This window comes from Scyliorhinus canicula, chromosome 1 (genome assembly GCF_902713615.1).
Source record: "Scyliorhinus canicula chromosome 1, sScyCan1.1, whole genome shotgun sequence".
Lineage (NCBI taxonomy): Eukaryota > Metazoa > Chordata > Chondrichthyes > Carcharhiniformes > Scyliorhinidae > Scyliorhinus > Scyliorhinus canicula.
Genome location: NC_052146.1, coordinates 82632813 through 82653841, shown reverse-complemented (window position 1 = coordinate 82653841; position 21029 = coordinate 82632813). Strand labels below are relative to the sequence as shown.

Sequence of the window (21029 nt, the reverse complement as noted above, 5' to 3'; positions counted from 1 at the left end):
TCTCGGTGAAAGAATATAGGAGCAAGTGGGAAAGTGAACTTTAGGCATATGAGCCATTGCACTGAATAGTAGAATAGAGTTAAGAGGCCAGATGGTCTACTCCTGCTCCTATTCCTTTTGCTCTTTTCCATAATGGGAAGGGTGGATTTTAAATTGTATCATGAAGTGAGTGACAAGAAATGTACAGTTTGGTGTCTCACCTGTAAGATCTCAGCTCCACTCTGTACTGCACTGCTAGCCTAGATTTTGTGTGCACATATGTGAATGGATTTGAACTTCTGACCTTCTACCTCAGAAATGCCTGACTGACAGATGCCAGAACTCAGAATAGCCGAGCTTCCACTTTTAAAAATGTTTTACGAGTTGGGTGAAGTCCCACAAGACACCATGGATGAATTCTATGATATTAAATTTCCTTCTTCCCCTGCTGTGAAAACCCTCAGTGAGGAAATGAGTGTTTTGATATGAAAAAAAACAATTAGTATACAGTCCATTTATTAGGTCAAAGCTACAATGATAAGGAATCAGTTGATCAGTGTACAAGTTTTATTTCACATTTGCTACAAAGTAGGAAACAGGATATTAAATTAAAAATACATTTGCATGTTTCAATAGAAGGCTATGATCACATATACAACTGATATTCTCTCGTTATTGGGCTTATCTCCTCTTCAGCATAAACCCTACACCAGACACTGGAACTATCAATTTATTTTCAGGAACTCCACTAACCAGGTGAGGTGAAAGAAAGAAAGACACTCAACAATCCCGTCTTTAGCTCTGTAACCGCATCTCTTCCCCATCACCCAATCTGTCACTTGTTCTTCAATGAGCCCAGTCAGGTTCCACATGTCCAGCCCAATCCACCCAGGTTTCAAATTCTCATCTCCCATCTGGAACACTTTCCTGCTATACCTCCCCAGACAGTTTCAAAAAGGTTTTGATTGTGATTGGAGTATAACAGGGTGGGGTCACTAGGGCTCCTGAATATTTAAAGTGTTTCCCCATCTATTTCAATTAGGTTGTAATTTAAACACTTGCTGAGGATTCTGAAAGTTTGGGCTGTAGCCTCTTTCTGAATGTTAGATCTGGAGTTACAGGGCCAGACTGATTTTGAATCATGAAAGGAGGCTTTGACAAGTGAACTTAAGGAGGATATATAAGAATTGTTAACAGTCTGCAGAAGATGTCAGGAGTCAAGAGGGCTCAGGTTGCAGCAGGCCTAACCCTCCTAAACTAATCACCATTGCGTGACACTCTTAGCAGATAATCTAGCTGATATTTCAGCCAGCTTTATTTACCAACTGTCATGTCCCAAGCATCTCAGTTAAAGGGCAACCGAAAAAGTCAGCAGAGTGGGTAAAGTGCCATTGAAACATCCAGCTGTAACATTCTGGTCTGAACAGGGAAAGACAGTGGGAGAAAATAACCTTAACAGGTTGTCCGATCTAGTGACAGAAATTTAACAGTGGCTGCGATGACTATGCCTTTGCCATTAATTAATTTTCTTTTAGTAAAATTAACAGTGAGCAAAACAACATGAAGTTATTATCAGCCTCAGTTCGCAAAAAGCTCTTCACAGCTATAGAATTGCTTTTGAAGTGTGGGAAACACAATCAATTCGGACATTGCAAGTTTCTGCAAACTGGAATGGTGTTCAGGACATACGGTACTCTTGCTTGTCTTTAAATATTACCACAAGATCTTTTATATACATATGAACAAACAAGTAAGGCTTCAGTACTGCCATACAGTGTCAGATCAGATTGTAAGCTCTAGCCTTTGAGTTGGAAGCAAATCAACTGAGAAAAGCGGTGCTTAAAGGCAGTATTAAATCACTAGTCCACTTCAAGGATTATTTGTTCAACCAAGAAACAAGCTCTGCGGCCCTTCCCAAAGTGAAAGTGTAGCAGTGATTCGAGTAAAAGTTATAGACCATCAGAAACTTTCAGTTTGAAGTCAGCACGCATACCACCCGAATTCGTCACAGAATACAAACATTTCCACAGTATTACAGCCCAAGAACCTTTTAAACAAAGATTACTAGTCCATTCAAACCAGTTCCACATACGTGCTGTTTCATCAGATGGTTAATTCCAAGAATAGCTTCAGTCGCAATTCGATATGCTTTTTGTTCTTAATGTATATTTGAAGGTATAAAAACTTGGTGAAAGATTCTAGCTTCTCAGTAGAGTTCATCCATCTACACTTCAGATCACAAATACCTGGAAAGAGGATCGCTTCTGTTTGTCCTTATGCAATGAGGAGCCAGAACATAATCACAAGAGCCACAAAGAGGAAAAGGCGAGACAGAAACTGTTCATCCACATACTGCGGTGTTCCAGGGACTGCTGCAGGGTGAAAGGGCACAAAAAAAGGTCAGATTCTAGCATCTGGAGACAGTTCTATATTAAATGAACCCTTGTCCCTATTTGCACAATGTTTCCCTTGTCTCTTGTTGTGGGTTCCAGTTTCAGGGGTATGGGATACCACTTGTTCTTGTCCTTCATTCATCCGCGTGTTAAATAGCAAAATTATTTAAGCACCCAGGGCTCAGGGATCTTTTGCACCAACAATGATTTTCTCTGTAGCTTTAGTAGATTACCTCTGGCTGTTCTTGATGGCAGCTGTACGCCATGTACAGACGGAGGGCCAGTTTAGCTCAGTTGGCTAGACAGCTGGTTTGTGACGCAGAGCGAGGCCAACAGCGCAGGTTCAATTCCCGTACCGGCAGAGGTTATTCATGAAGGCCCCGCCGTCTCAACCTTAGTCAAAGCAGCCTATGGTCACCGGGAACAATGCCGACTTTACTTACTTACAGATGGAACGTGTATTACATGGAGTCTGAGATGAAACATATGGCAGCGTGACAATACATCGAGGTTAAAACAAATAAAAATGTGGGTCAGGAAGCTTGACAAAATGCAGGCACCAGGAAATTAACTTGTGTTGATGATTTGTGATCCACAATTATTATTAGGATGATGATACTGATTGCATTTAGAGATGTAATAATCACACAAAGAGACTATCACTATAAAGGGCAAATTAAGAGGAAAGGTAGAAACCTTTACACTGAAACAAAGTTAAGCTTCAAAACATTTTTTGAGATCAAGGTAGTGATTAGCTAGGGTGGGACAGGTGAGGGAGACACTCATATTGCAAAATGTTAAATAACAAAGATTGTGGGGCAGCATGGTGGCGCAGTGATTAGCACTGTTATCTCATGATGGCAAGGATCCCGGCCCCGGTCACTGTCCGTGTGGAGTTTGCACATTCTCCGCATATCTGCATGGGTCTCACCCGCACAATCCAAAAAGATGTACAGGGTAGGTGAATTGGCCACACTAAATTGCTCCTGAATTGGAAAAAAAAGAATTGGCTATCCTAAATGTATTTTTTTTAAAAACAAAGATTGTATAAAATAAACAGGTTGTACGAAGTCACTAATCAGGAAAAAAATGGAATACGAGAATTCACATGGTTTGTTCTGTGCACAAAGCCTGGAAATAATTTGAATATAAAGAACAGATTATGCTAGAACTGTATAAAATGCTGGTTAATAATAATGATGTTTATTAGTGTTACAAGTAGACTTACATTAACACTGCAATGAAGTTAGAACATAGAACATAGAACAGTACAGCACAGAACAGGCCCTTCGGCCCTCAATGTTGTGCCGAGCCATGATCACCCTACTCAAACCCACGTATCCACCCTATACCCGTAACCCAACAACCCCCCCCCCATTAACCTTACTTTTTTTAGGACACTACGGGCAATTTAGCATGGCCAATCCACCTAACCCGCACATCTTTGGACTGTATTTTGAAAAATCCCCTAGTTGCCACATTCCGGTGCCTGTTCGGATACACAGAATTCAGAATGCCCAATTCACCCAACAGCACAACTTTCAGGACTTGTGGGAGGACCGGAGCACCCGGAGGAAACCCACGCAGACACGGGGAGAATGTGTTCAGCCCTGTTAGGCCACAGCTAGAGTATTAAGGTCTGACGGTACAGTGGTTAGCACTGGTGCCTCACAGCACCAGGGACCCAGCTTCAATTCCAGCCTTGGGTGACTGTGGAGTTTGCATGTTTCCCCCATTTCTGCGTGGATTTCCTCTGGGTGCTCCGGTTTCCTCCCACGGTCCAAAGATGTGCAGGTTATGTGGATTGGTAGTGCAAAAATTGCCTCTTAAGAGTCCAAGGATTTGCAGGTTAGTCGGAGTTACGGTGGGGGAGTGAGCCCAGGTAGGGTGGCTCTTTCAGAGGATCGGTGCAGACCCGATGGGTCGAATGGTCTCCTTCTGGACTGTAAGGATTGTAAGTTCTGGAATCCATATTATAGGAGGAATGTGATCGCACTGGAAAGTGTGCAGAAGAGATTGACCAGGACGTTGCCTGGGCTGGAGAGTTTTATTTATGAAGAGAGATTGGATAGACTTGGATCTTTGCAGCGGAGGAGACTGAGGGGGAACTTGATTCGGATGTATAAAATTATACAGAGTAGACAGGAAGAAACCTTTCCCCTTGGTGGAGAGATCAATGACCAGGGGACAAAGATTTAAAGTAAGGGTCAGGAGGTTTAGAGGGGATGTGCGGAAAAACCTTTTCACCCAGAGGGTGGAGAGAGTCTGGAACCCGCTGTCTGAAAGGGTGGTGGAAGCCCAGACCCTCATAACATTAAGTATTGAAATGTGCACTTACGATCCCAAGGCATACAAGGCTATGGGTCAAGTACTGAAAAATGGGATTAGAATAGTTAGGTGATGGTTTTTGACCGATGCAGAATCGATGGGCCGAATGGCCTTTCTGTGCTATATGACCCTTTGCCTCTAACATCGTTACGACTATCAGAAAAGGCTGGAATAGTGAAGTACGAACTGTGAAACGGAATTATAGTGCTCTGCAGATGGACAAAACAAGAAAACAACTTACTAGATGAATTAATCGGATACCATGTTACACTCTAATGCAGGTTTTCCACATTTTCCAGTTATGTAACCTTTTGGCTAGCCAAGAATATAGACGGAATTTTGGAGAAACATTCTTATTGTTGAAAAGTTAAACCACAAAAAAAAATTTTTTATGCACAATATGTAGAAACATATAAAAAATAAATTTATCAAAGTATTTTCTACTTGAAATGTATGCATTTACTATAATTTAAAAGTTCTCTGAACAAAGACTTATGTCTTCCTGTTTTATCATTTTTAATGGGAGGAGTCATGCTGCTTCTTTTGCTCAAAAATTCATTTTATATTACGTAGAGAGCGCACCCTCAAACATGCACTCACACCACCGTCTCACACAAATACACCTCTCCCGGTCTCTCAATAATACACTCTCTACATCTCTCACTCTCTGCCTCCCCATACCCTCAGCATCCCCACACTTCAACCACAGGCACGTGCACTCACAGTTTCACCTCTCTGTCTTTCATACACTCACGCTTTCCCTCCTGCCTTCGAGGCCATCTTCACAAATGATCCACCTTCATGGTCCTCTTGCCTTGCTTGCTAGCAGCTAGAAAATGAAAGAAACTCTCCTCTGTGATTTCACACCAAAAGCACATACTTACATGGTGTTTGATGTCAAGTGTATGTGCAGGGCGCGTGACCTGCTCACTGCTGCTGCTTCTGGCGGGAAGACTGCATCGTCTGCATTTAAAAGCCGGTAGTGGTAGACTGCTATTTTCAATTTAAAAGCAGGTAGTGGCCTTTGGGCACTTCTCCCGCGATCGGGACAATGCGGAACTCAGTGAGTGATCGCTCCGCGACCCTCCCTTTGAAAAACTCTTACTCTGGAGTGACAACCGATGCAAAATACCCATTCAATTCTTCAGCCATTTCCTTGTTTTCCATTATCAATTCTGCAGGTTTACTTTCTAAAGGACCAATGCTCACTTGGTTATCCCTTTTCTTATTTAAATATTTATAGAAATTCTTACTATTTTTTATACCTCTGGTTAGTTTTCTTTCATACTCGAATTTTCCCCTCTTTATTCCTTTAGTCATCCTTTGCTGTTCCTCATATTCTGTCCAATCTTCTGATCTTCCACCCACCTTTGCACAACATGCTTTTGCTTTAAGTTTGATACTATCTATAACCTTTTGTGCTAACCACAGAGAGCGTCTCTGTCCCTTGGACTTTTTCTCGTTGGAGTGTATCTATTCCGTGTATTCTGAAATATCTTCTTAAATGTTTGCCACTGCATCTCTATTGACCTATCCCTCATTTGTCAATTCACTTTAGCTAGCTCAGCTTTTATGCCCTCAGAATTGCCTTACAGTAGATTAAATACTATTCTCAGACTCACTCCTCTCTCCACTCAATGTAAAATCTCCCATGATCATTGCTACGCTTTTCTGACAATCTCCACGTGCTATCAGCAGCCAGTAAACAGCCCCCACAAGTGACTTCTTGCCATTCCTATCCAAACTGTTTCCACATCCTAGTTGCCTGAATGTAGGTCACTCCTCTCAATTGTGCCAATACCATCATTAGCCAATAGTCTCACCCTTTCCTCACTTCTTGTTCTTCCTAAATGTCCTGTACCCATTAATATTCAGGTCCCAATTCATGCCCTTCTGCAGTCTGTTAAGGTTATCGAATCTTACTTATTTATTTGTGTGCGCTCTCAGATCATCTGCCGTGTTTCGAATGCTTTGTGCCTTCAGATACAGAGCTTTTAGTTTTATCGCCTTAATCTGGTGTGTCCTATGTTAATTTGCACACATCTCAAATATGTTTTTTTTAAAAGTTAGAGTACCCAATTATTTTTTTCCAATTAAGGGGCAATTTAGCGTGGCCAATCCACCTAGCCCGCACATCTTTGGGTTGTGGGGGCTAAACGCACGGAAACATGGGGAGAATGCGCAAACTCCACACGGACAGTGACCCAGAGCCAGGATCGAACCTGGGACATCCGCGCCGTGAGGCTGCAGTGCTAGTCACCGTGCTGCCCTTCACTCGTCTCAAATAATAATCCAGAGTTTATGACTTTCTTAATTTGGTGCCAAGCATCTCATACCGACTATGCAGAATCTTTTTCCTTGTCCTGTCTATGTTATTTATTTTTTAAAAATATTTTTATTCTCCTTCACATTTTCTCCCAAATTTACACCCACCAACAATAAACAATAATCAGTAACAAATATGTCAATCCCCATATCAATAACAACGATCCTATCCTCGCACCAAACCCCAAACATTAGCCTGCACGTTCACAGCAATGTGGAGGCCGGCTCCTCCGTGAAGCTCTATATCTCCTTTCTGGCAAAATCTCGAACCTGCATGTATCTAAACATTTCCCACTGCTCCAGCCCATACTTCATTTCCAGCCCCTTCAATCCTGCAAACCGACCCCTAAGGAACATATCTTTTAGTGTCTTAATCACCTTCTCCTCCCATTTCTGAAAGTTTCCATCCCACTTCCCTGGCTCAAATCTGTGGTTCCCCGAATCGGCATTTCCCTTGACCCTGCCCCCAACCCGAAGTGTTGGCGAAACTGCCTCCAAATTCTCAATGAAGCTGTTATTACCGGATTCCCCGAGTATTTCCCCGGGGCCATCGGGAGCGGTACTGTTGCTAGTGCCTTCAATCCCAACCCCCTGCACAAACTGTCCTGCCTATGTTATTAATGCCTAGATAGACCATGACATCCGGGTCCTCAGACCTACTGCTAGTTCCTCTTCAGTCATGAACATATGTCCCGAACCATGGCACTGGGCAGGCAACATAGCCATCTGGACTTGCTGGAGAGAACAGTGTCAATCCCTCTGACTATACTCTCTCCATTGCATTAGCTCCTGATAGGCTGACTAGTGTGCCCATCAGTGGCCAACGCAGCGTGAAAACACCTTCGAGCTGGGCGGACAACTTTTTTCAAATTGAAAAATTGCCAGACCCTTGGATGTCTTCTCTGGAACCCCAGGGCTCTGCAGAATCCATTGGGAAAATAACCAGAATATCACAATATCAAAACAGGTGTGGTAATTTATCAGAATTGTCAAAAGGACTTCAATAAGGTGCACCATCATCGCTTCTTGGTTTTTTGGCCAATAGGAGTGTGAGGTCAGGTGTAATGCCTGGATCTGGTATGTCTCTCTTGTGGGGACCAGCACTTGGATTTGGTTTGAGTTGGTTTTTGGAGCAGGCAAGGAGCTGTATTAGGGGTTTGCCCCTGTCCACACTCTGAACTCTGGCTTTGTAACTCTGATAAAGTAATAAAATAAATAAAAAAATAAGGTGCACAACGATGGATGAGCTGAGGTTTCCTTTCTATCCTCTCAAATGGCGAACGGATTGCTAGTTGGCAACAGATTACAGGTGACTTTAATAAAATTGCAGAATAGGCAAATAATAGATAAATTAAGATCAACACATAAATGAGAGGTAGTATATTTTGGCATATTTAGGGATATTGGAGTACACTGGGCAGGGCAGCACGATGGCACAGTGGTCAGCACTGCTACCTCACAGCACCAGGGACCCGGGGTTGATTCCGGACTTGGGTGACTGTGTGGAGTTTGCATGGTCTCCCCATATCTGTATGGATTTCATCCAGGTGCTCCAGTTTCCTCCCACAGTCCAAAGATGTGCAGGTTATGTAAATTGGCCATGCTAACTTGCCCCTTAAGTGTCAAACGGTTAGGTAGGGTTGCAGGGAAGTGGAGTGGGCCTAAGTTGGGTGCTCTTTCAGCGGGTTGTTGCAGACTTGGTGGGTCAAATGGCCGCCTTCTGCACTGTAGGGTTTCTATAATTCCATGTACTGAAACAAAAAGATCACTTAAAAGTTGCACCACAGATTAGCAAGGCCAATAAAAATAAGCAAATCTGCTGTTAGAGTACAAATGAAGGACAGACAGGATGAAGGGTGACTGGAGAGATGGTGCGGAAGGAGGGAATCAGATATTTGGGACATTGGAACTGGTTCTGGGAGAGGTGGGGCCATTACAAATTGGATGGCCGACACCTGGACAGGAATGGAACCAATGTCCTAGGGGGGTTGTTTGCTAGTGGTGTTGGCGAGGGAACCAATGAAATGAAAAAATGAAAATCGCTTATTGTCACGAGTAGGCTTCAATGAAGTTACTGTGAAAAGCCCCTAGTCGCCACATTCCGGCGCCTGTCTGGGGAGGCTGGTACGGGAATCGAACCGTGCTGCTGGCCTGCTTTAAAAGCCAGCGATTTAGCCCAGTGAGCTAAACCAGCCCCAGGAAGTCAGAGGGTAGTAAAGAGAGGATAGAAAAAAAAGTCAGTAAGGAGAAAAGTGGAAGGCAGAGAAACAGATTGAACTGCATTTATTTCAATGCAAGAGGCTTAATGGACAAGGCGGATGAACGCAGGGCACGGATAGGTACATGGGACTGCGGTATTATAGCTATTACTGAAACATGGATAAAGGAGGGGCAGGACTGGCTGCTCAATGTTCCGAGGTACAGATGCTGTAGGAAAGATAAACCAGGAGATAGGAGGAGAGGGTGAGTTGCGTTTTTGACTAGGGACAGCATCACGGCAGTATAAAGAGAAGATATATCTGAGCATTTGCCCAATGAGTATCTGAAAAATAAGGGCAGGATCTTGATGCTTTGAGATATAAGGAGAGGCTGGATAGAGTGGGACTTTTTTCCCTGGAGCGTAGGAGGCTCCGGGGTCATCTTATAGAGGTCTATAAAATAATGAGGGCATCGATAAGGTAGATAGTCAATATCTTTTCCCAAAGATAGAGGAATCTAGAATTAGAGGGGATAGGTTTACAGTGAGAGGGGAGAGATCAGAGGGAAATTTATTTCACGTACAGCATCTGGAACAGGCTGCTGAGGCAGTGGTAGAGGCGGGTACAATTTTTTACTTTAAAAAAGTTAAACAGTTACATGGGCAGGATGGGTATAGAAGGATATGGGCCAAACACAGGCAAGTGGGACTAGCTTAGTGATAGAAATTGGGCAGCATGGACAAGCTGGGCCAAAGGGCCTGTTTCCTTGCTGTAAATATCTATGACTCTATGAGCTCTCGGCTTTATTTCTGGAGGGACAGAATTGAGAAGTAGGAAAGCTGTGCTAGATCTTTACTGAATATTGGTTTGACCACACTTAAGGAGTACTGCATGCAGCTCTGGCCACATATTATAAAAAAAGGATATAGATGCACTGCAGAGGGCGCTACAAAGATTTACAAGGAAATGTGTGGCTATGTCCATTAGGAAAGGATTGACAGGCTGGGTCGCAGAATGTTTCCACTTGTGGAGAACAGCAGAGCTAAAGGCCATCAATGTAATATAGTCATCAAGGAATCAGACACGGAATTCAAAAGAACCTTCTTAACCTGAAGACAATGTGGAAATCGCTGTCTATTGGTATAGATGCGTTTAAGGGGAAGGTAGACAAGGGTATAAGGGAGAAGGGATCATAGGTTTATGATAGCAGGATTTCAATGGAGGAAAGATGCAAGGAGGCTGGAGTAGAGGCCAACCCTGACATGGGCTGGTCGGGCCAAAAAGGCCCGTTTCAGTGCCATATATTCGGTGTATATATGGTACAATGGGGAATTTAAACCGTTAACTTCAGCTAGCATGTAGTTAGATCAATGTTGTTCTGGAGGTTTGACGCGGAGATGCTAGCGCTGGACTGGGGTGAGCACAGTAAGAAGTCTCACAACAACAGGTTAAAGTCCAACAGGCTTATTTGAAATCACGAGCTTTCAGAGTGCAGCTCCTTCCTCAGGTGCTCCACTAAAAGCTTGTGATTTCAAATAAACCTGTTGGACTTTAACCTGGTGATGCGAGACTTCTTACAATTCTGGAGGTTCTCAGTGAGTAATGAACAAAAAGCATTAAACAGACATCTCAGTTTCCTGGTTTTTAAAACTTGTTTAAAAGTGATCTGGATACAGATTATCCTGTTAAACAATAAGATTTAGCCAACTGAGGGCAAAACCTCAGCATTGGAATGAACCTGTTCCTTTCATCACCAGACATTTTCAGCAGTGAAAACTGGTAGAGGCATGATGGGTAGAATTGCTACTTCTTGTACTGTGTGATTTTGATTCTATGAAGTGCTAGGCCACACCAACAGGTAACAATCTGCATTGTCAGTTTTGAATGGGTTGCAGGTCAAACACGCAATGCTTGCAATTATAACTACTTTTTCTACCACCTTTATGTCAAGACTTCAATGCAACTTTCACAAGATGCACTTTAGCACTGGACATTAATGTCACTCTACTGTCCTTAGGTTAGAATGTTGAATGAGGCCAATTCGGTATTGCCGTGATTCTTCTTTTGGAATGCATGAACTGGTGGGCATTTCACCTGCCCAACTCAAAGATTAAATCATTTCCACAACACAATAATTTTAAAGTAGGAAAGTAATTGACTGTGGATAAGTTAGAGATCATGCCACAGGCAGCATGGTGGCAGAGTGTTAGCACTACTGCCTCACCACCAGGGACCCGGGTTCAATTCTGGCCTTGGTGACAAATGCGCGTGGAGTCTATGTTCACCCATGTCTGTGTGGGTTTCCTCTGGGTGCTCTGGTATCCTCCCACAGTGCAGGTTAAGTGGCTTGGCCGTGCTAAATTACCCCTGAAGTGTCCAGGGTTATGCAAGTTAGGTGGGATTACGCGGTTGCAGGGATGGGCAGCACGGTAGTAATAGGATAGCACGGTAACATAGTGGTTAGCACAGTTGCTTCACAGCTCCAGGGTCCCAGGTTCGATTCCCGGCTTGGGTCACTGTCTGTGTGGAGTCTGCACGTTCTCCCCGTGTGCGCGTGGGTTTCCTCCGGGTGCTCCGGTTTCTTCCCACAGTCCAAAGATGCGCGTGTTAGGGGGATCGGCCATGCTAAATTGCCCTTAGTGTCCAAAAAGGTTAATTGGGGTTACTGGGTTAAGGGGATGGGGTAGAAGTGGCATGTGCTTGAGTGGGGTTCTCTTTCCGGGGGCCGGTGCAGACTCGATAGGCCAAATGGCCTCCTTCTGCACTGTAAATTCTATGATCTATGATGGGGAGCCTGGTTCAGATGCTCTTTCAATGGGTTGGTTCAGATGCTCTTTCAATGGGTTGGTGCAGACTCGATGGACCGGATGGCTCCCTCTGCATTGTAGAGATTCTATGATAAGGGGAGCCAGTTTTGTACCAGTTTGATGTAGCACTGGGTGTTCTCTGTATAGGATGGAGAATGCAGTGATTTTTATCATGTACCTGGAGGTGGGCGGCCATCATTGATGTTAAACGCTGTTGCAAAAATCCCAAATGGAAATGCACCAATCCCAAACGACATCTGGAATCCTCCATCTCCAAATCCAAAACCTTGAAAGCCCTGAGAAACAAGATCATTGTGGCAATAATTCAGCAGAAGGTGCATTATAAAGAATTTGCACAATGGCTAACAAAAACACTATAGCTTCCATAATATAATAAAACTTCCCACATTTCAGAAGGGCGGAGTGGGGAAAAGGATAAACCAAGAAACTAAAGTAAAAGCAAATTACTGTGGATGCTGGAATCTGAAACAAAAGCAGGAAATGCTGGACATTCTCAGCAGGTCTGACAGCATCTGTGGAGAGAAAAGGGAGCTAAGTCAACCAGACTCCTGCTATGTTCTCGCTCCACAAAATGCTGTCAGACCTGCTGAGATGGTCTAAAACAGAAAATGCTGGACAAAGAAGCGGTTTATTCTCAGCCAAGTGTTTATTTGATCTTCTACCCATCATTTTAAAGAAGAACTGTTTTCAATGGTGAAAATTTAGTGAACAGAATGCCACATAGTTACGGTGATGACAAAAGAACCAGAGACGGCATGAGGGAAAACTTTATTCCATAATAAGGTGGTAGAAATGGTGGTAGACACAAGTTCAGTCATAGCCTTTAAAGGGAAATTGGATAAATAACTGGAGACAAATAGTTTAGAAATATGAGAAAGCGGGTGGGTGCACAATTAATTAATTGAAAGAGCTGGTGCTATTTCAATGGGCTGAATGGCCTCATACTGTCTGTGATTGTATAACAGGTGGGAGGGGCTGAATAATTCACTCCTGTCAGGAACACAGCACAAAACAAAGAAACATGTTCACTATCCAAATTACCACAAACCATTTATATCACCCCCTAATTTCTGTGTCCCTCTTCCCACTTCCTCTCATCACCTTCTGACTGCTGCCCTGAAATTAATGCAGGTACTCACCCCTCTACTCTCCGGCTCAGGTCTCTGGCCTTGTGGTCTTGGAGGGGTTTTCTCCCTAAATACAACATGGTAGACAAAGATTAAAGTTGTCTGTGAAACATGCCTTAATTAATTTAATTTCTTCTGCTGAATTTAAGCACTTGAGCAAAAATCATGGTACACCATAAGTTTTACAAGAACACTACTTACAGCACGGTTGCACAGTGGTTAGCACTGCTGCCTGACAGCACCAACGACCCAGGTTAGATTCCAACTTTGACTCACTGAGTGGAGTTTGTACGGGTTTCCCCCAGGTGCACCGGTTTCCTCCCACAGTCCAAAGATGTGCAGGTTAGAGAGATTGGTAATGCTAAATTTCCGCTTAGCGTCCAAAGATTAGGTGGGGTACGGGGATGGGCAGGAGAGTGAACCAAGTTAGAGTGCCCTTTCAGAGGGTCAGTGCAGACTCAACAGACCGAATGACCGCCTGCATGCTAGGGATTCTATGATTCTAGTGTCAAGAATGGGACTCGAACAACAAAAATCATAGAATCCTGACAAGGCAGGAGACCATTCAGCCCACTAAGTGTGCACCGACCCCTGAAAGAGCACTCTAAGGCCCACTCCTCCGCCTTATCCCTGTAACCCCATTCATTTATCATGGTCAATTCACCTAACCAGCACTCCTTTGGTCTGTGGGAAGAACGAGGACTACGTGCAAAGTCCACATAGACAGATACCAGGGTCGCTGGTGCTGAAGTAGCTGTGCTAACCACTGTGCAACCTGCCCACCCATGGCGCTGTATCTGGAGCAGCACAGGGAGTCATGTGAATACAGGAGAGCACTCGAACATTTTTCTATCCAACGATATCCAACTAATGGGACTGGGAGTAAAATGTGGATGTTTGTAACCTCGTACAGAATGAAAAGTAAACCATTCCCACTGCCAATTTTTTTGAATGAGATGTGAAGCTTTCAGTGATGGGAATTGATTCACCTGTAGGCCAAACTTTGAAAATAAGCAGGGTGTGGGAAACAAAATAAGAGCGACTAAGAATATCATTACCAGGCAGCACGGTAGCACAAGTGGCTAGCACTGTGGCTTCACAGCGCCACAATCCCAGGTTCGATTCCCCGCTTGGTCACTGTCTGTGCAGAGTCTGCACGTTCTCCCAGTGTCTGCGTGGGTTTCCTCCGGGTGCTCCGGTTTCCCCCCACATTCCAAAGACGTGCAGGTTAGGTGATTGGCCATGATAAATTGCCCTTAGTGACCAAAAAGGTTAGATGGGGTTGCTGGGTTACAGGGATAGGGTGGAAGTGGGGGCTTAGGTGGGTCGGTGCAGACTCGATGGGCCGAATGGCCTTCTTCTGCACTGTATGTTCTATGTAATAGAGAGGGAGAGAGAGAGAAAAGAGAGAGAGAAAGAGAGGGTGAGTTAAATGGTGGGGAGCTTAGAGATTAGATCGTTAACCAGTGTATTTGCAACCCATTTAATTATAGCTACTGTTAATAATATAAGGTTAATTGTCTTCAAATTTACAAACCTGGCGACAGTAGTATTGGGCAGCCGAAGACCTCGGGTATTTTAAAAATAAATGTTAATCATGTTAATTTCAACGGTGTTGTGACTCTGGGTCGTGTGCCTGGAATTCACATGCACTGGCCCTGTGTGTCGTAACAATATTACAGAAAACAGAAATGCCATTGTGGTATTACTCCTTTGATTTTCTCACCTTGGATCCTGCTGACATGTGCTTCCTCTTCCATAAAGGGGGATGACTTTGTCTCGACTGATGCCTGCTTTGCAAACAGGACAAACCTGTCTGTTAGGTCTGGTCTCTAACCACTGTCAGAATACAAATATCAGAGGCTTTCAGTTGGTGATAAAGAAACTAAAGAACACAAGAGTACATTTTTTGTAGTGCAAATATAATGATGATTTCTAGGTAGTTTAATATAGGACTTACACTGCAAAGATGCTTTTATTAAACTAAATTTAAAAATGGCGCCACCTAGTTCTGGATTCACCCACAAGTGGAAACATGCTTTCAACTTTCATTCAGGATCTTATATACTTTAATCAAGTCAACCCCTCTCTCCTGGACTCTAGTGCAAGCAAGCCCAGCTGTTCCAATCTATCCTCATAAGACAACGTGTTAATTCCAAGCATTAATCTATAAACCTCTTCTGAACCGCCTCCAACGCATTTATATTTTTCCTTGAAAGAGACCAAAACTGCACACAGTATTCAAGATGCAGTCTGACCAAGGTCTTGCATTTTTTTTTTAATTTTAAGAGTACCCAATTCTTTTTCTCCAATTAAGGGGCAATTTAGTACGGCCAATCCATCTACGCTGCACACCTTTGGGGTGTGGGAGCGAGACCCACGCAGACACGGACAGTGATCCGGGACCGGGATCGAACCTGGGTCCTTGGGTCGTGAGGCAGCAGTGCTAACCACCGTACCACCCTGGCCAAGGTCCTGTATAACTGGAGCACAGCTTCCTTACTTTTATGTTCAATTTATTTTGCAATAAAGGACTGCATTCCATTAGCCTCCCTGATTATTTGCTGTACCTGCAGACTTACTTTTGTGACTCGTGTCATGGGAGTGTCCCGTTAAGAAATATTTTTGTCTTATCACAGGGCTTCAGTGATGTCATTGTGTGTGTGGAGCTGGGCTGTGGCTCTGAGCTTTCACTTTGGAGCTGGTTTGTGGCTCTGGGAATTTTTAACTTTTGTTTTTCACATTTGGCTGCTGCAGGATCAGACAGAGAAGTATTTTGGCCTGTCTCTCTATTTTCAATTTTAAAGAATCATTCCAAGGAAGAAAAACAATAATTACATTTACCTATTGTTTTGGTAAAAAGGGTTTTTGGTATCTTGTTATTAAATTGGAACAGTTAAGGGGGATTCATTAAGGGTTATAAATAGATTACCGTAGCTATATGGGGTATTTATGCTTGTAGTTGCTAAAAATTCTTGCATGTCTGTGTTTATACAAATGTTAACTAAATTTGTAGAATAAAGTTTGTTTTTGATTAAAAGCGTCCAAGACCTCTGTTGCATAACACCTGAAAGGCAGACTCTTGTGCTCATCCTAGCCAAAAACCAATGCCTACTAGTAAATTGGTTAGGATTCATGATCTCATAGTTAGGGATCCTCTCGGAAGGAGCAATCACAATATGGTGGAATTTAAAATACAGATGGAGGGTGAGAAGGTAAAATCAAATACTAGAGTTTTGTGCTTAAACAAAGGAGATTACAATGGGATGAGAAGAACTAGCTACGGTAGACTGGGAGCAAAGACTTTATGGTGGAACAGTTGAGGAACAGTGGAGAACCTTCCAAGCGATTTTTCAGTGCTCAGCAAAGGTTTATACCAACAAAAAGGAAGGACGGTAGAAAGAGGGAAAATCGATCGTGGATATCTAAGGAAATAGGGGAGAGTATCAAATTGAAGGAAAAAGCATACAAAGTGGCAAAGATTAGTGGGAGACTAGAGGACTGGGAAATCTTTTTTTAAATTTTATTTTATTTTACTAAAATTTAGTGTACCCAATTATTTTTTTTTCCAATTAAGGGGCAATTTAGCGTGGCCAATCCACCTAACCTGCACATCTTTGGGTTGTGGGGGCGAAACTCACGCAAACACGGGGAGAATGTGCAAACTCCACACGGACAGTGACCCAGAGCCGGGATTGAACCTGGGACCTCAGCGCCGTGAGGCAGCAGTGCCACTCACTGCGCCACCGTGCTGCCCAGGACTGGGAAATCTTTAGGGGGCAACAGAAATCTACTAAAAAAGCTATAAAGAAGAGTAAGATAGATTATGAAAGTAAACTTGCTCAGAATATAAAACAGATAGTAAAAGTTTCTACAAATATATAAAACAAAAAAGAGTGGCTAAGGTAAATATTGGTCCTTTAGAGGATTTCATAGAATTTACAGTGCAGAAGGAGGCCATTCGGCCCATCGAGTCTGCACCGGCTCTTGGAAAGACTCTACCCAAGGTCAACACCTCCACCCTATCCCCTTAACCCAGTAACCCCACCTAACACCAAGGGCAATTTGGACCCCGAGGGCAATTTTAGCCTGGTCAATTCACCTAACCTGCACATCTTTGGACTGTGGGAGGAAACCGGAGCACCCGGAGGAAACCCACGCAGACACGGGGAGAACGTGCAGACTCCGCACAGACAGTGACCCAAGCCGCTATTCAAACCTGGGACCCTGGAGCTGCGAAGCATTTGTGCTAACCACTAGGCTACCGTGCTGCCCATTGGGCAGGATGAGAAGGGAGTTTCAATAATGGGAGATGAGTAAATGGCTGAGGAACTGAACAGGTTTTTTGGGTTGGTCTTCACAGTTGAAGACACAAATAACATGCCAGTGACTGATAGAAATGAGGCTATGACAGGTGAGGACCTTAAGATGATTGTTATCACTTAGGATGTAGTGATGGGCAAGCTAATGGGGCTAAAGGTAGACAAGTCTCCTGGCCCTGATGGAATGCATCCTAGAGTGCTAAAAGAGATGGCTAGGGAAATTGCAAATGCACTAGTGATAATTTACCAAAATTCACTAGACTCTGGGGTGATCCCGGTGGACTGGAAATTAGCAAACGTGGCACCACAGTTTAAAAAGGAGGTAGGCAGAGAGCGGATAATTATATAGGCTAGTGAGCTTAACTTCATTAGTAGGGAAGATGCTGGAATCTATCATCAAGGAAGAAATAGCAAGGCATCTGGATGGAAATTGTCCCATTGAGCAGACGCAGCATGGGTTCATAAAGGGCAGGTCGTGCCCAACTAATTTAGTGGAATTTTTGAGGACATTACCAGTGCAGTAGATAACGGGGAGACAATGGATGTGGTATATCTGGATTTCCAGAAAGCCTTTGACAAGGTGCCACACAATCGGTTGCTGCATAAGATAAAGATGCATGGCATTAAGGGTAAAGTAGTAGCATGGATAGAGGATTGGTTAATTAATAGAAAGCAAAGTGTGGGGATTAATGGGTGTTTCTCTGGTTGGCAATCAGTAGCTAGTGGTGTCCCTCAGGGATCAGTGTTGGGCCCACAATTGTTTACAATTTACAGAGATGATTTGGAGTTGGGGACCAAGGGCAATGTGTCCAAGTTTGCAGATGACACTAAGATGAGTGGTAAAGCGAAAAGTGCAGAGGATACTGGAAGTCTGCAGAGGGATTTGGATAGGTTAAGTGAATAGGCTAGGGTCTGGCAGATGGAATACAATGTTGACAAATGTAGGTTATCCATTTTGGTAGGAATAACAGCAAACAGGATTATTATTTAAATGATAAAATATTAAAGCATGCTGCTGTGCAGAGAGACCTGGGTGTGCTAGCGCATGAGTCGCAAAAAGTTGGTTTACAGGTACAACAGGTGATTAAGGCGGCGAATGGAATTTTGTCCTTCATTGCTAGAGGGATGGAGTTTTAAGACTAGGGAGGTTATGCTGCAATTGTATAAGGTGTTAGTGAGGCCACATCTGGAGTATTGTGTTCAGTTTTGGTCTCCTTACTTGAGAAAGGACGCACTGGCACTGGAGGGTGTGCAGAGGAGATTCACTAGGTTAATCCCAGAGCTGAAGGGGTTGGATTACGAGGAGAGTTGGGGGGGGTGGATCTTATAGAAACATATAAAAGTATGAAGGGAATAGATAGGATAGATGCGGGCAGGTTGTTTCCAGTGGTGGGTGAAAGCAGAACTAGGGGACATAGCCTCAAAATAAGGGGAAGTAGATTTAGGACTGAGTTTAGGAGGAACGTCTTCACCCAAAGGGTTGTGAATCTATGGAATTCCCTGCCCAGTGAAGCAGCTGAAGCTCCTTCATTAAATGTTTTCAAGATAAAGGTAGATAGTTTTTTGAAGAATAAAGGAATAAAGGGTTATGGTGTTTGGGCGGGATAGTGGAGCTAAGTCCACAAAATCTCATTGAATGGCAGAGCAGGCTCAAAAGGGCAGATGGCTTACTCTTGCGCCTAGTTCTCATTGTCATAATATCCACTCATGTATATAATGAGATGTAGACAGGCAGTGATTGACACACAGGATGACCAATAAACACACAACACAGAACAACTAATCACCAGACAAGACACCACGACTATAAAGCCCACGGGGCATTAAGACTCCCGCCCTTTCGGGACCCAGACACTGAGACAGTCAGAGTGCATAAGTTAGTGGGCACTACTGCCATGTGGTAGCTAGTAAGTCTGGTCGAGCCAGTAAGAGGTCATCAGTATGATTAGTAGAGTGTCAACCCACAGCTGAACATGTACAGCAGTTCATAGTTAAATAAAACAGTGTTGGATCATCTCCGGTGTCAGACGTTTGTTTCTAGCTTCCCTGCATCCAGTTGCAGTCAACGTCGAACCAACCGGCCTAACACATCATGGTACCAGAGTGCTATTAATCCTGCCGAACCTACCTCGAGTGAATCTGCAACGACCAGCAAGCGGTCACCCAGCGACATGGAAAACATCCAGCCTCCTCCGCAGCTCTGCATCGCCAGCAACCTCGCCGCCAATTTGAAAATTTTCAAGCAAAAGTTCCTCCTGTATATCGAGGCCCCTGACCTCGAGGCAGCATCGGATGCAAGATCGTGCTATTTCTCTCGACCGCAGGGGATCACGCTATCCATATCTACAACTCGCTTACGTTTGCCGATGATGAAGAGAAGACGAAGTTCAAAACAGTTCTGCTAAAATTCGACAGCCACTGCAACATTGAAATGAATGAGAGCTTTGAACGGTACATCTTCCAACAGAGGCTTCAGGGTAAGGATGAACCTTTTCAGTCCTTCCTGACCTATCTCCGCATCCTGGCGCAGTTGTGGAATTATGGCTCGATGGCTGATTCCATGATCCGGGATCAGATCATTTTCAGGGTCCACTCCAATTCCCTGCGGTAGCAGCTCCTCAAAATGTAAAGAGCTAACCCTCTCCGTCGCTATCGAGACGTGCGTAGTCCACAAGCATGCCAAGAATCGTTACTCCCCACATCAGGGCGGCGGAATCTGCAAAACTGGCCTCCCATGAGGCAGAACGGGTGCAGGCCATTGCAAAAATGCCTGAGTATCGAGGAGAGTGGCCGTTTTGCTCACTTTTCCCGGGTCCTTACGCATGTGCGCCACGACTGGGGTGGACGACGAGGCTGAAAACCCCAATGCGCAGGTGCGTACGTTGGCCGACCGCACTGTGCATGCGTGTCGGCGCCTGGAAACGCGCTGACGTCAGCGTTATGACATGTCTGAATTGTGGCTCTGCCCATTTAAAGCAGCAATGTCCAGCCAAAGGACGGCGGTGCCTACAGTGTGGGAAGCCTGGCCATTACGCGGCCTGCTGCAGGTCCGCTCCACCAATTATCAGCCTGCGATCTAAGACACGACGCAGAAGTATCCGCTCGGTACAACAAGACATTCGGGATGCTGATCCCGACAGCCCAACGGACCCCGATGCTGACTGCCTCGAGTCTCCATATCGGGTGGGCATCATAACCACACGCAAGCTGGTCTCCACTGCACCTGCAACCCTCCTTTCGATCCTCAGTGTGGATCCCGACGACGAGTGGTGTGCTATCCTCACAGTCAACCAGGCTCGCATCCGATTTAAACTGGACACCGGTGCGCTGCGAACCTCATACCACAGTCAGATCTCGACAGCATCCATGACCAACCCAGCATTCTTCCACCAGCCTGCCAACTCCTTGACTACAATGGCAATGCCTTAGCTGCCAGTGGATCATGTCGGCCAGGGGTATCTCACAAGGAATTCAAGGCAACATTACGATTTGAGATCGTTCGGCCTGACAGGGCGTCCCTGCTCGGTGC

The 21029-nt window shown here is 44.3% G+C and overlaps 1 protein-coding gene across 1 annotated transcript in view; it reads right to left on the bottom strand.

The window, feature by feature from the left end:
* Positions 1-478: 478 nt before the first annotated feature.
* Positions 479-21029, bottom strand: part of rnf185 (ring finger protein 185) — a 21460-nt gene continuing 909 nt past the window's right edge. The window contains exons 2-6 of the mRNA XM_038794251.1: positions 15281-15296; positions 14905-15020; positions 13191-13245; positions 12209-12326; positions 479-2351 (exon numbers count right to left, since the gene is read on the bottom strand). Coding sequence (XP_038650179.1) covers positions 2254-2351; positions 12209-12326; positions 13191-13245; positions 14905-15020; positions 15281-15296 — 403 coding nt within the window. The 3' untranslated portion in view covers positions 479-2253. The remainder of the gene's footprint in view (positions 2352-12208; positions 12327-13190; positions 13246-14904; positions 15021-15280; positions 15297-21029) is intronic.